The sequence below is a fragment of the Chelmon rostratus genome, chromosome 5, assembly GCF_017976325.1.
Source record: "Chelmon rostratus isolate fCheRos1 chromosome 5, fCheRos1.pri, whole genome shotgun sequence".
NCBI classification, from domain to species: domain Eukaryota; kingdom Metazoa; phylum Chordata; class Actinopteri; order Chaetodontiformes; family Chaetodontidae; genus Chelmon; species Chelmon rostratus.
The window spans coordinates 3616237-3630758 of NC_055662.1; the positions used below are offsets into that span (position 1 = coordinate 3616237).

Here is a 14522-nt window from a genome sequence, read left to right on the forward strand (position 1 = left end):
TTCAATCTGGTGAACATTATTTCTCCTTTTCATTTTAAAGAATTTCTTATGTGTACAGACACTGGCTACATGGCAGGGCACAACAACAGGATTAATTTACTGCACAGTTCTGCAGCGACAGGCTACAACACTCGCTGCAGTAACCAAACTCAAGCTGTTAACCTCCAGATTATGGTTTAAGACTCCATCTGAGCATTGTGGTTGTCTCTCCTGGGCGCAGATGGTGGATAACTCCACACAACATCTCTGCGGGTAGGCAGACAACAGACAGCTGACTCTGAGGGGGGGGGCACTCGTGCATCTCGCTGTCTGATCACGCATCATTATGCCTATCACGCTGCCTGCAGCCTGAGTAAACATTCAGTTGGGCCATTATAATGGCATCAATATAAACCTCATAGCTGTAATAACATGCATAATGATGGAGTGTAAGGCAAATTCTGCTGAATTTTAAAGGAACCTTAATGATAATGGATCCAAGTCCAAATGAATACACAAAGCAATATTTTGACTATGGCTAGATACCCTAAAGGATTTTACCGAACACACACTGTAGATCTGATAAGTACTCAAAATTTCATTTATGGCCTTCTGTTCCCACGTTTGTCCTCGGATGGATGTTTCTGTCTTTATATCTGGTGCATCATCACCGCTGACGCTTTGTCTTGAAACTTCAATAAAACCCCGTGGCCCATCAAGTCAGCAATGATGACACAACGCTCAGTCAATTCGTTCAGACATTTTAACGTGATGTCAACACATGAATCGCACCACTTGCTGCCGCTGCTTTACAGCATCCTGGTTAAAGGTGAGTGCTGCTCCTCTGAATTATGTCAGTGGCTTTTTCTGTGATCCTGTAGCAGCGCTCACACGACTAATGACACACAAGCATCGTCAAAGTGTTTCCTTCAGATCCAGATCCTGCACAGATCGGTCTGGGAGGCTTTCGTGGGACAAGACCTCTTCAGACAACATGCAACCAAACAGCTACAGACCCACTGAGACCCCGTGGCTGCAGGATCTCTGCATGGGGGTGGGAAACTGCACCCAGACATACATATGGATGATTTAACAGTGTAATCCGATGCAGTAACTGTGACAGACTGCATTTTTCGGCCATTGTGTTTTACAATATAATCGGCAGGACAGATTTAGGCGTTTTCCACATTCTCACTTGGCTTATCTGGTGTTTCAGAAAGTTCTACCATCACTGGCCTCATAAAAACACAGTGACAAATTTTTGGATAAGCACCAAAACATGTAGTGGGTAAAGTCAAGTTAAAATTAAACTGCTTAGCTCCTGAATTGCTGCTGTTTTTTCGGGGGATGTCATTAATGATTTGTCTCCACAGCTGCAACAGTAAGAGAGAGACAGTTTATATATAGTCTCTCCTTAAATCAGGCATCTTGGTTGGGAAATATGCTTATTTGACTTCTTCCTGAGAGCTGGATATCATATAACTCTCACACTGTCGGAAAAATATGAGGCTATGTCTGTTTAATTTAGCTTAGCAGAAAAACTGCTAGTTTACCAGCATCTTAACAAAAACACAACAATTTCACAATGTCACTGTGAGGTTCCCAGACAACCAGCGGAGACTCCAGGAAGTCACTGCACCCTGCCAAGAAATAGTCCAGGCCACATAACTTTGCAGTTTGTTTTTTTGTACAGTTTAAACAAACAAGATAATGTTAATAAGTGAGCCAGATCAGTTATTTCCACAGTTTTTATGCTAAGCTAAGCTAACCAGCTGCCGACTTGAACATCTCATCTAACTCTTGGAAATAAAGAAATAAGAAGTACATTTATTTCGCAACATTTTAAACAGTTTCCCTCAAAGACAATGCACAGATACCAAATAAAATCTTTTTTTTTAAAGTAGTTTTTGAGTCATGTCATCTGATTCAGTTTTACAGCATGTACAATATGTATGTGGAGCCTGTAAATGTGGAGCCTGTGAATGAGGTGATGCATGATAAACCTTCAATAGAGTAAAATGAGCATGTACAAGCTGAAGCTGTCATCAGTTTAAAATCTCAGAGGTGAGAAACTTTCTCTTTCTTTCCAATGTGACTATCCAATGATGTAAAGAAAACAACACAAAAGAGCATTAATCAACACTGTCCTCTCATCCAAGACTCCTTCTCAGCCTTTTATATGCTTATGCAATATGGTTTTACGAGTTGGGTCTACTCCGGTTCTAAAAGCCTGAACATCAGCGGGCAACTGGATATCCTGCTGAGAAATGTGGCAGGGATAACAGCAGCCGCTGATTTCTCTGGGCTCGCTCGATCATGTCCGATGGCACAGAAGCTTTCAGGGGACTGTCACGGAGCAGAGTGGAGCCATTATACACTCTCTCCACCACTCTTATCTGATGGGGGGAAAAAAGCAGAGACCATCAGACCAACGCTGAGAGCTGCTGTACTGACAGACCATGGCCAGACAAAAGTGAATCTATCTGCGCCTGAGCTCTCCTCTCGACGGGAAGCCTCTGACACCTCCAGCCAGCTGTGCTGGGGGGAAAGCTTCTCCCATCGTGTTTATCGACTGGGAGCTGTCCTCTAATTGAAAAGAGCTGGAACGGAGACTTTCACTTTGGCTCCCTTTTCATGAATAACTCATCAATAGCTTTATGAATAACTAATCAATGATTCTGAGTCAAAGATCAGACACGCATCCTTGCGGAACTTCGTTAGAGGAAAACAGCCCAGACTTTGCCTCATTAAAGACCGAATTGTAAATATCACCTCATCATCTGTCCACACTACACGGTACGACATGCGCACTTATTGGCGTCACTTATACAGCAAACAACTGTCTCTCTTAAAAATCCATCAGCTAACTTGCCTTTGTGGGGAAATCCCAAACCACAACGAGGCTTTGGGGCTTAGATGAGATGAATGGGCTCGGAGTGACCTTGTGCTAAACACTACTGTGGCATCATAAGCGCTGGCGAGTGAGACGTCTGTTTGCATGTGCAGAAACCTTATATGGGTGCTTAATGTTTAGGAAAGTGGATTGTTAATAAATACTGAATAAATACTTCACCCAACACCCCCATTCATTACACATACTGCACACACACACACACACGCACACGCACACACACACGCAGGTTGAGTTGATTAGTATAATAATAGTTACACGGAGTATTTCCCTGGTGTGATTGTGTGTCATGAATGTTAAGCAGAGGTACTGTCAAAAAAGGAGTGTATCCCACAAGTCCCTTCAACCCCTAAAGGACAGCAAAAGGTTTCGCTCTTTAATAAGGAATTCTTTGACCATTTATTAATACTTAATAGATGGCTAATAAGCCATTCATAAAGACAATCTTTGATTAGAATCTTATCTATTAGATGTTAATATTTATGTTTGTATCCATATAATTTAAGTGTCTGTGAAAGTTCTACAGTACATTGGTGGTAAAAGCATCGGCACAGGACGTGGAAGGCTGCCCCCTAGTGGCACCTGCTTAGAATCTTAGATGCAACGATAGTAATTTTAATTATCAGTCATCACAACGTAATGTTGAGCAGAGGTTGATGAGAACGTTAATGTTGCAGGTAGTTGGTCACAAACCAAAGTACTGGGCAAACTGAAATTTTAACCTGATGGCTGCACTTGGTGAAATGTGAGAAGATCAACAAAGTTAGAATTTATCCTCTGGGGCCCTAGAACATCTGTAGCAGATTCACAGAAATCCATCCGATAATCGTCAAGATATTTCGCGCAAACCCAAAAACTGTCGACCATGTGCTTACACGACAGAAAAATTCAAGTGATCACCAAAGTCAGTAGGATTCATCCTCTGAGGACAGTGGATGTATGAGCAAAATTTCCAGCGATCCATCCAACAATTAAAGATAAAGCCTCTAGTTAACATTATTACAAGCATCAAAATAAGTAAAAATTAATGATGAGGTCTTTTGTAATCATTTGACATGATTTTGCATAGTCCTTTTGAGCAGGTAATTCAGATTTCATGACCTCAGAGCACTCGGCCACACAACCATTAAAAACTAAAAGCGCAGTTTTAAAATGGTCTGGCTGTCAGCGAGTCCTGACGGCTGAACTTATTACAGATTCAAGGCTTTTGTTCGACACCAGCAGTAGAGCTGGAGCAAACAGCAACACAGCGGAAAGGGTGAAAGTTTGATTATGGCCAACAATGGCTTATTAATGCATGACTAAAGGGTACAGGATCTGACTGCAACATCCGCTGAATGTACAAAGCTTATGATGATTAAGACACCTTTTTGGAGGTGAAAAAACCCCAAAACACAATCACAATCAACACATTCGTTACTTGTTAGGAAAGTTATAGGGAAAATTATCAGTGGGGTGAATATGCCAATACAGAAAATTCATTTGAGTAATTATTCGATTTGGAATAATGTCTATAAAGATTGAAATATTCACATTTTGGGAATGACGAGATTTATTACATTAAATACACTTGAACAGGACAAAGATAAACAGGTTGAAATTCATGCTGAAATAAATGAGGTAACATTTTGCTGGTTGAAAAAGGATAAATATTTTCTTCTTCTGTCATCTAATAAATACACTTTACAGTACATGGTTAACATATGATTTTCAACACATACACGTAGCTGACAACCGGATGAACAGTAACTGCATATGGACACTTTGTATCCACAGATTTAGTCTCTTGCAACATAACTAATGACCTGATGTGTGATGTTAAATTGAGGGAAAGCATTTACACAGGCGTTACCTTTCTCCAAGAAAGGGAACCTGCGGTGACACAATTACTTGTTTACATGGCAACATTTTGACCTTTCGCTGTCACCTGAGATACTCTAATGAAGAGCAGCAGTGAATAAACCAATAAGGGAGACATAATCTAGTTATCAGGTTCTCTATTTCATTGTCTGACCGTAACGCTATAAAAGTGCTCGACATGACAGCAGTCCATATCCTGTCCATATAGCAGCGAAGCAGACAGTGACGCTACAGTGCCACCACGTGGTCACGGCTGAATGACAGACGTGCCCTTGCTTTGCTAAGACTGCGTGGGAGGAAGGTCTGCATAAGAGCCACGGACAGATCTGTGAACACATGCTGTGGCCATGTGGCAAATAATGAGGCTTTTTTTTTTTTTTTTTTAACAGAGGGAAGGTAAGAAAAAACATGTCGCAACCACTTCAGGCTGACAACTGATTGAAAAGTGAATGTTAAAGCCGCGATCCCTTTAAAGTGAGAATAAAAGTAGACTGACACAGAGAGGCCTGATGTGTGCTGCAGCGACAGATGCTGCTGTCAGTCACTGATTGATGCACAGAACGGAACATGAACAGTTCATTACAAAAGTGTCCAAAGCAAAACAAAGGAGACTCATTAATGACAATAAAATAAATATGACACTAAAAAAGCTCTGACTGTGTGACTGATTCCACAAAGTAACAGCTATTGTCGTTTTGGGTGGAAAAATATACTAAATGCTGTTACAAAGCAGCATTTAATACACTGAAGACCATTCACTGGATCGGCTAACTTCATCTGCATTTTAAGTCTTGGTCTCAACTCTAACCCACATTTACAAACATGCACACAGCACGATTCCTATGATACACCTGCTAACAGTTGAGAAAGACTGAGCAGTGATACAATACATGAGTCTCTTTTATAGCCATGTAGCCGGAGCTGCTCCTGGCTCTGATCACTGAAGTTCCTATTACAGGGTTTAAGTGGTGCCCCCATCTCCATTTCACCCTTGTTTCTGACAGCTCTGAGAAAGGAGCGTAATAATTCAAACTTACACTGTGATTAGTTCGCTTTTATTTAAAATTGAAATAAAAATTATGTCCTAATGTGCCGAGAAGTGATAAGCAAGGTTGAATCAGTACCACCGGGTCTCTAAATGAAAACATTTACATATAGTATAAGAGAGAAGTGCTCACTTTGTGACCAAAAACATACACTTGACATGCTACTCCATCCTCCTTGGCAGTGGTAACTCATTACACGATGAGTACCACATCAGTGCAGTTGGAGGAGAGACGCAAACCAGAAAAACAATGCCGCTGATCAACTATGTGACTGATCATGGGAGGCCTGAAGTAATGGCATCCAATGTTCTAGTCGGCTTTTAAAAACAGTCTAAACAGTGCATCCACTAGGAGAAAGCAACTGTTGTTTCAATTTTCATCGAAGCAGGTTCGGGGTAAGAGATGGAGGTGGAGTTGTTTTTCAATAATTAAACTTAAATCTGACATTAACAAAAGAGAAAGCCATAAAATTTGATTTGATTGGATATCGATATTCCTGAAAATTAAAAAGCATTTTTTTTGCTAGACACATTATTTGCAAAAGTGATATAACTGAGAAAATGAGTGATTTGCTATCATACAACACTTGCAGAGACTCCAGTGTAAGGTGATTTGGGGGCACCAGGATCAGCTGAATCATTTCTTCCAAAGTGCTCGGATGATATCACTTTAAAGTCTTTGTTATTCAAACATGTGTTTGCCCGAAAAAGAAAGATGATAGTGATGGTTGGTTTAAGGATTACTCTGGTCTGGACTGCAGACTCATGAATCATGAGTCATGGTGCTTCATCCCCTCTGGTCATGGTCAGGTGTGAGTCAGAGGTGGGTATATGAGACCTTACAGTGGTGTCATCGAGTGGTTTTTAGTATTACTAGCAGTAACTTCGGACAGATTCCTAAAGTTTATGAAAAAGGTTTTCTCTGCTTCCAGACAAACTTCGACGTCCTCTTGAGCAAAACACTCACATTGACTAAAGCTCTCCAGCAGGGCTGTTCAGCGGCTTCTGGGAGATATCAGATTTCTGAATGTATTATAACTGTACACATGCAGCAGGGTTGAGCTGAAAATGAGCATGCTCAGAACAACCGCTGCCTGGATAAATAAACTTTAAGAAAAGTATGGCTGCTTGCTGGTTTTTCCAACCGCACCTCTGACATGTTGGAGGAGCCTCCGCCTGGAGACGTGGAGCACACTGTGAACACTGTGTGGAAGCGTTTCCCACCGGTGGTGCTGTGTTGGGGGTTAGTCCAGGGGAACCTCCGACACGCTGGGTAACCTGAAGGCTGTGGCCTGCTTGGATTCCTTCATCTTGTCCAGTCCGAAGAGGAGGTCCAGCTGGGTGACTGGCCGCAACCTCTCCACAGCATCCGCATCCACAAGTCTGGGACAAAAGACAGCAGAAGTCAGAGGTGAGACACAGAGACCTACAAAAACGACAGCTGCACACTAACTGTATGCCGCATGTGCTATAAAGTAATCTTTGCAGACTACTGTCTTTCTGTAGTTTATGAGACACTGAAAAGAAAGAAAATGAGTAAACAGGAAAATGTACTCTTGGATATTCTCTGTGGCAACTCCCACCCTGGGATTCATTATCGAATAGATTCGAAATCCTGTTGAACCAATTACCCAATGACAATTGTACACCAAGTCCAGGTCGACTACATATGTGTTCGCCTCATGTCTTTGATGAAGACATGCTAACATGTTTGCCTTGTGAGGAAAATATACATTGCTCGAGCTAAATTAAACGTTAGAAACCCCTGCCAATTAAATGCCACATCGAGAAAATGCTTTTCCAAAAATGTAACAGTTATCTTTTGTTTTCTGAGGTGTTCCTGGAGCTGTTTCACCTCCACCCAGTGTTTTAGTTATTTTTCCTCCCGTGAGCAGCTCCTCCATTTCCCGCATTGGCAGTGTGGGAGAATATTGTAACATCTACAGCCCACGCAAAAATCAAGGGTTTTTTTTAGTGTGCATACTGATGGTTTTGAGTAAACCCAATTTTGTCACTTTTGGAGTGTGAACACACTACATACTCAAAACCAGCTTAGAATCTGCATGTGAAGAGGTTCTGGGGCACAACTAATGTCTACTGGTTGTTCCCATAATACCTTTCATTTGAATATACGTTTTGCAATTTTGCACATCATCTTGCTTTAGGTTTTTTCATGATCCTGACATGGTGCAAGTGTCTGCAGTGAGCCTTAAGCAATGTTTTCTGCGTCCTTATATTCATTTGAAACAACATGCTGATGCCTGGTACCATAGCTGCAGAGAGCTATGAGTTCAGTGTGTAGAGCGCTGAAAGCAAAAGTTCAACATATTTCTTCTTTTAGCAATAATGCATTCCTCCAAGAGGGGTTACAACAGTCGCTTAGCAACAGCTGAAGCATGGGTTAAACAGATCAGATATTCAGCCTTTTATAAAATATACTGTAAAAAAAATCAACCAGATCCACCTCTGATACCACCCTATTTAACGACATACAGTACTTGTGAGGAATCGCTCTTATTTTTACTGTGCCATGGTGTAAACACTGCTTCAAAAGCTTGAATGTTTGGTAAAGAAAACTGAAGAGAAAGTTTAATTAGTGGGCATATTCAGTAGAATTGAAAGGTAGACAGAAGCAGCATGTACATCACTCAAAATAATGTTGCTATCGGCGTTCACAACCCCACACTGGCCTAACCTCAAACTGTTTAGGGCAGGTGCTGTACATAAACAAAGAGATGCTCAGTGAACGCAAGGGCTATGGAATCTTGTGGGTGTCTGAATATGAGTCATACTTTTCCTCCTCCTGGCAGTCGTGTAGCTGCTGAGCGATCTGCCTCATCTGTTCCTTGCGGACGTAGTCCCGCACTCGGTACATGGCAGCGTCGCGGCAAAGCTCCCGGAGGTCGCTTCCAGAATAACCCTCCGTCTTCTCGGCAATCTCTTTCAGATTAATGGCATTGCTCAGCTGAGCAGAAAGGCGGGACAGCAATGTGAGAGCATCACGCAGAATGAATGTGTTAGCCAGTCTTTGGCTGTGTTTACTTTAATGTGATTTGACAGTGAGAACACAAGTGTGAAATGGTCTCTGAGAACGACAAAAGAGAGCGCTGAATAGAATGATTTCCTCCACAGCTGACAGGAATGAAAAGAAATCACATCTTACGTTTTCTCCTGCTAGAATCAGCCTCAGGATGTCCTGTCTTTGTCTTGTGTTCTGCAAAGACAGAATGACAGACGTTTTAATTTGAAAAATAAGGTCTATTAATGTGCATCCCATGAATCAAAAAAAGCATGTCTGTCAATTAGCAACTACTTATTGACTTTTTACTCCTTAGACACTGTCCAAGAACCATCCCAACTGCCTGAACTCATTACACAGAACAATATGTGCAAATACATTTAGTGTTTTGAGAGTGTTTGATTCTTCTACTCTTTTACTGCTTCTCATCAACATTTATATCTGACATAAGGGACTGTTTATTGTAGTGGATTAAAGATCTAGCCGACGCTGTTTGTGGTTTGGCCTGGAGCCAAAAGACAATCTGAGACACAGCTCAGTGTGTTTAAGATGTGCTCCTTTACTTCATGTGTAGTTGAAAGCACATCATTTTAATCCCTAAACAGAGATTAGCAGATGATGATTTAAATAGAAGATTATTTGCCTGTTTTTCATTTGAAGTTTCTCTGTATTAAACTGCTATACCTACATTTATATTTCCACATATTAAAAACTATCCGTTAATACTTAATAGCTAATATTTATGTGTATTGATTCAGATTACATAGATGAAAACTGTTTGTGCTGGTGTATGTGTGCGAGTCTTACGGGCAGGCCAACATGAAAAGTGGTGGGCATCCTGCGCAGGATGGCTGGATCCACGTCCTGTGGCCTGTTTGTAGCTCCCATCACCATCACCTATAACCATAGGAATCATGTGAATACATTACGCTGACAAAACTACAGGGTGCATATACTCCTCCACCATGAGGACAGGAGCCTCTTTTTCAAATACAGAAGCAGAAGACTGCTCCTAAAGAACAACAGAGGACAGACTTAATCTGGTGGGTTCTTGCTGTGTTACCTGGGTGGTTGAGGAAGTATCCAGGCCGTCCCACAGGCTCATGAACTGGGCTTTCATCATGGCTGTGGCCTCATGGTCCAGACTGGAGCGGTTCCTCAGAAATGACTCTAACACACAAGAGAAAAGGAGCAAAAGTAAGGAGAAAATACGCAAAACTCATTTGCATAACAGGCTGAGAACGACAGGTTGAAATCAGTTTGGCCAATTTAATGGGGATGAAATAGGATTAGAGTGATTTGCTTATATATTAGCCTGATATTGCCCCTTTAATAAAGAATGGATTTAAGTCTGTCACGTTATTGTACACCAGAGAGAGAGAGCTGTTTAAACTTTGTGGGAGGGGGGTGCTGTTCTAAAAACAACAGGCGGTCGGAGCAGCAGCAGTGACTGAGACACTCGCTCTTGGAGCCAGTTAGTGTCTGGTTACTGCAATTTGCAAAAATTGGACTCTGTCTAGGAGTCATAGCTCTGTGAAATCTGAACACATGGATATGATGCACACTTTCAGATTCTGCATGACTTCCCAGAGATATAATTATCTCCAGTGTCTGTTGCAATTAAAAATCCACAAATCCATTTAGAAAGTGTCACTACTTTGCAAGCAGAAATTGCTAATAGCAGATTTGATTGAAATTTAGATTGTGCCAATTTGCAAATGTAAACACTATCTGCTTTTTAATGGTTTCTGTTTGAAAGAGTAAAAAGAAAGATAACTCTCATCTAACAGTGCAATAAACTACCATTTTCAAAGTAAGAACTCTTGACATGTGCTCACCAATCTCATCGATAAATACGATACAGGGCTGGATTTTGACGGCCAATGAGAAGACAGCGGCGGTCAGCTTCTGTGATTCGCCGTACCACATGTCTGTCAGCGTGGAGGCCTGAAGGTTGATGAACTTGCAGCCCGAGGCTTTGGCTGTTGCCTTGGCGATCATGGTCTTCCCACATCCCGGCGGGCCAAACAATAAAACACCTGCAGGAAAAAAATATGAACAGAAATTAGGAATTGCTGTTTCTTTAGAGCGCTCAAGTTCTTTTAAAATACATGCATATATTATTCAAAAGTGAACTTGAATACTTATACAGTCTGTCTGTAATATATGCCTTTTTGAATAAAACAATAAAACGCTGTTTTTACATTTTCCAGTTTGTAGACTGTATCATTGAACTCATATCAACAATACTGGCAACTGTGGAGATTTATGTCCTTACTTAGTCTTCTCTAGTACATGTACAAATGGAAAATGTGGCCCAAATAAGTGCATACATTTTAAAAGTTACATGATATAAACAAAGACTGGAGACTAGGAGTGCAACTGGGTTCCCAAAGCAGCTAATTCTGGAGGTTGACTCATCCTGGAGCTCTGTGCAAAGCTTTGCGCCAAACAGTAAAAACTCTCAACAGAAAATAAAGTATTCCTCCAAGCGATCAGCCGCTGTCAGGCTGCCAAGTGCACAAATCTTGACAGATGCTTTGTGGCACACAGCTCTAGATGGAGGCACAATGCACGGGGTGGCTTTCTAACAATAATGTGGAAGAGGATAATATGGCTAAGAGACAAACTGGTGAAGTTCATAATTACTGCTGGTATCTGTAGTCTGTCCAAGTCATGAATCTTAAAACCTGCTTTTATGTTGGCTTGGTTTTGATGCACTTCAACTCAAATTATGAGAATACATGATAGAAAGAGTAGCCAGGAATTGTAACAGTGATTTGGCTCTCATTGTTTTGGTTGTAATGCATTGGATTTAGAAATGAATACTGACAATGAGGCTAATATATTGCCATTGGCAATATAATTTTTTGCATTAAATGTACATATATATGTATTAAACTTTTATTTTGTATTTTTTCTTCTCTTATTATTCCTGCTACTATTGCCTGCTGTCTGAAACATCCGAAGTTCTGATTAGTAAAGATTTATATTGTCTTATCTTAAAAGGCTGATCTTCTTCAACTGCCTTTCCATAGTCCAACAATTGTAGGATGAAAAAGCTTGACAATCAGCCTTGGCTTAAAGACAAGGAAAACAAGCATTTCTTTGTCCACACTGTGGTCAAGCACCAGACTGAATGCAAAAGGTCCCTCAGATTAGCAGGAAATGAAAAAGCTGCAGTACAGACCTAGCAGATCACCACTTGAGGAACCAAGAGTATGTTGACAGTATTAGCAGGCTATGGCAGACAATATATGCTATCTTTGAAAATAAGATTTTCCACTTGCCTAGTGAAATAAAATAAAACTTTCCCTTCTCTAAAAGTTAACGTAACATGTAAAAAGAGCTACAATTACTACGCAGTTGATATAATGAGAATGGAAACACCCTAACACTTCAATCTTGTTGTTTCATTTCAAACATGTGTTGGAGAACAAAGTCAAAACAACAAAAACTTTGTCCACATACTTTCCAGAAGTAATGAAGATGAAAAAATGGCAGACATCAACGTGTAGTTTCCAATCAATAAGTACATCACTCACAACTACCATAAGACGTTTATGTTATTTTGTCCAATGTTAGCATTTAAATTACAAATTAGGTGTAAAGTTTCACCATTATAGTTCTGTTCAGATGGCATGCTGTGGTACCTTTAGGAGGCTGAAAGAGTTTGGATCCAGCTAAAAGATGTCTTTTCTGAAAAGGCAGGATGACTGTGTCTTGCAGCTCATTTATAACCTCATCCAGACCTGCTATGTCTCTCCAGGACACCTGTAAGAAAATAGAGTACTGTGAGAACGTCGGTCTGGGAAAGTGCATGATAAAAAAAAGCGGTTAAAATGCCACGACACTTGATAATTTCAACATCAAGGGGTGAAGAATGTTACCTTCATAGTTTGTGGATCAACTAGGTGAGATGCAATGTTCATCTCATACTCTGTTAGTTTGACCCCCTCAACACCAATCCTCTTCATCAGCTGTTCAGCCTGGAGAGATAAGACACAGGCCTCAGATGAAGACACAAAAGAGTGCAAAATGCTGCACTAAATAGCCACATCCACCTTTCATAATATGCTTATGTTCTATATACCCTTTTCTTGGCTTGGTTTTTCTGTTTGGAGGTAGGGTCCATAGCTTCCACAACCCATTTGATGCTGTAGTAAGTCGCTGCACCAAAGATGGTCAACCTCAGCAACATGCCCACCACTTCATTTCTAGACAAGGGCCGCATCAGGGCCTCTCTGGGGAGATCTTTAAACAGCATCTCTGCTAGCTGATGTCAGTCCATTGGCTGGATAAAGATATATGGAACAGAGGAATAAGACAGACAGAAACTGGGGGAAAAAACGGTGGTACAGTTAGTAATGTGTGCAGCTACACTACATGCAGGTCACCAGAGCCAGAAACAGATATTCAGCTTGCATTTGAGCCTGGCTGGTGCAGGCATAGTTTCACTCTGTGGTGTGAACGATGATCCTCAATCGACTGATTTAAAAAAAATCACATATTTCATGGAATTTTGTATGTAAATAACATTCATCAAATTACACCGTGAATGACAGTGAGTAGGATGAACTGAATCATAAAGTTTGAATTTCGTTAACATAACATACTGCTGGTTGGTTAAGACGTATGCCGAAATAAAGAGCGGCTCTGGTTGATTTAGTACATAGTTTGTAAAAATGTTTTTGATTTATGAACCTTAACTTATGTACAGTAGAGCATTACTTTTTGACATTTTTGAATGAAGGTTGGCGTAGAGTAAGAGTTCCCACTCAAAAGCTAACCTTAATGTCACTTGTTTATAACATTTGCTAATAACCCTATTTGAGCATGTCACTTACATACCAACACAAGGTCGCTATTGTAAGGTAACAATTAGATCCATGGTTCAATCCCAAGAAGGAAACCCTTTTAATTAACAAGTTAGCATCTCCAGACAGGCTAAAGCTAACACAGCTGCATCTAGCAAGCGCCAAACTGTCACTTTAGCATCGTGACATTTTGATATAAGCTTAAGGTATAACTAAACTATTTTAGCCATGCTATGTATGGTGGTACACATCAATAAGGCATCCCTCGTAAGATAAAAGATAAAATTGTCCAACGTACTGTAAACGGGATCCAACAGAAATGCAGCGACAATGCCAAAACACAAGTAAACATTGTGCGCTGCGCAATATGGCTCGGGTAGGAACAAACGCCCTAGTTCCGGCACACGTTTATTTCCACGTCGTCACTGACCAGTCATGTTTCATACAGTCAGCCACTGGATGGCAGAGCTGACACACAGATAATACACATATCAGCACCATGGACAGCATCTACACTACAGCAGGTACAACGTAGGAAAAACAATAAAGAAAGGTTAGAACAGTAAAAAATGTAGTCAACACATGTTAGACTACCAACCATTTATTGATTTACTGGTGATTCAGTGTCCAGTGTAAAAAAATTCAAGGCAAGGTGATGAGCGGACTTTGAGGTTTGTTGAAAATATCAAATGCTGTAATGATCATTTAGTTAGTTAGTTATTTAACTGTAAGAGGACAGATGGTTTGATTTAGTAAAACTGTCTTATAAAAGTCAGAAATTAAGTATAAAATTTTGGAGGAGCATATTTGAATTGTGTTAAAAAAAAAAAAAACAACAAGAAGAAGGAATATGTGTGTGCAGCCTGTGTGTAGCCTACCCCAGTCTGGTTA

The 14522-nt window shown here is 40.6% G+C and overlaps 1 protein-coding gene across 3 annotated transcripts; it reads right to left on the minus strand.

Moving 5' to 3' along the window:
• Positions 1-4434: 4434 nt before the first annotated feature.
• Positions 4435-13981, minus strand: atad1a (ATPase family AAA domain containing 1a). 3 transcript variants are annotated; one of them, XM_041937272.1, is made up of 10 exons: positions 13930-13981; positions 12908-13108; positions 12705-12803; positions 12468-12588; positions 10653-10853; positions 9878-9984; positions 9622-9711; positions 8959-9009; positions 8588-8760; positions 6909-7178 (listed from the first exon to the last, which is right to left on the minus strand). In XM_041937272.1, exons 2-10 carry the CDS (start codon positions 13079-13081, stop codon positions 7040-7042), a joined length of 1155 nt encoding a protein of 384 aa, XP_041793206.1. In that variant the 5' UTR covers positions 13082-13108; positions 13930-13981; the 3' UTR covers positions 6909-7039. The 3 variants fall into 3 exon arrangements, with proteins under 3 accessions (XP_041793205.1, XP_041793206.1, XP_041793207.1); XM_041937273.1 differs by having other exon boundaries at positions 7043-7178; positions 8588-8735; XM_041937271.1 differs by lacking the exon at positions 8588-8760 and having other exon boundaries at positions 4435-7178.
• Positions 13982-14522: the final 541 nt, after the last annotated feature.

What these genes read in the sequence shown, in the direction of transcription:
- atad1a (XM_041937271.1), bottom strand. Translation starts at nt 13,081, where the DNA reads ATGCTGTTTAAAGATCTCCCCAGAGAGGCCCTGATGCGGCCCTTGTCT. An exon ending in AAAACCAAGCCAAGAAAAGG is followed by an intron (nt 12,804 to 12,907) that starts GTATATAGAACA and finishes TTATCTCTCCAG; the next exon opens with GCTGAACAGCTGATGAAGAG. An exon ending in TGATTCTAGCAGGAGAAAAC is followed by an intron (nt 7,179 to 8,958) that starts GTAAGATGTGAT and finishes CTTTTGTCCCAG; the next exon opens with ACTTGTGGATGCGGATGCTG.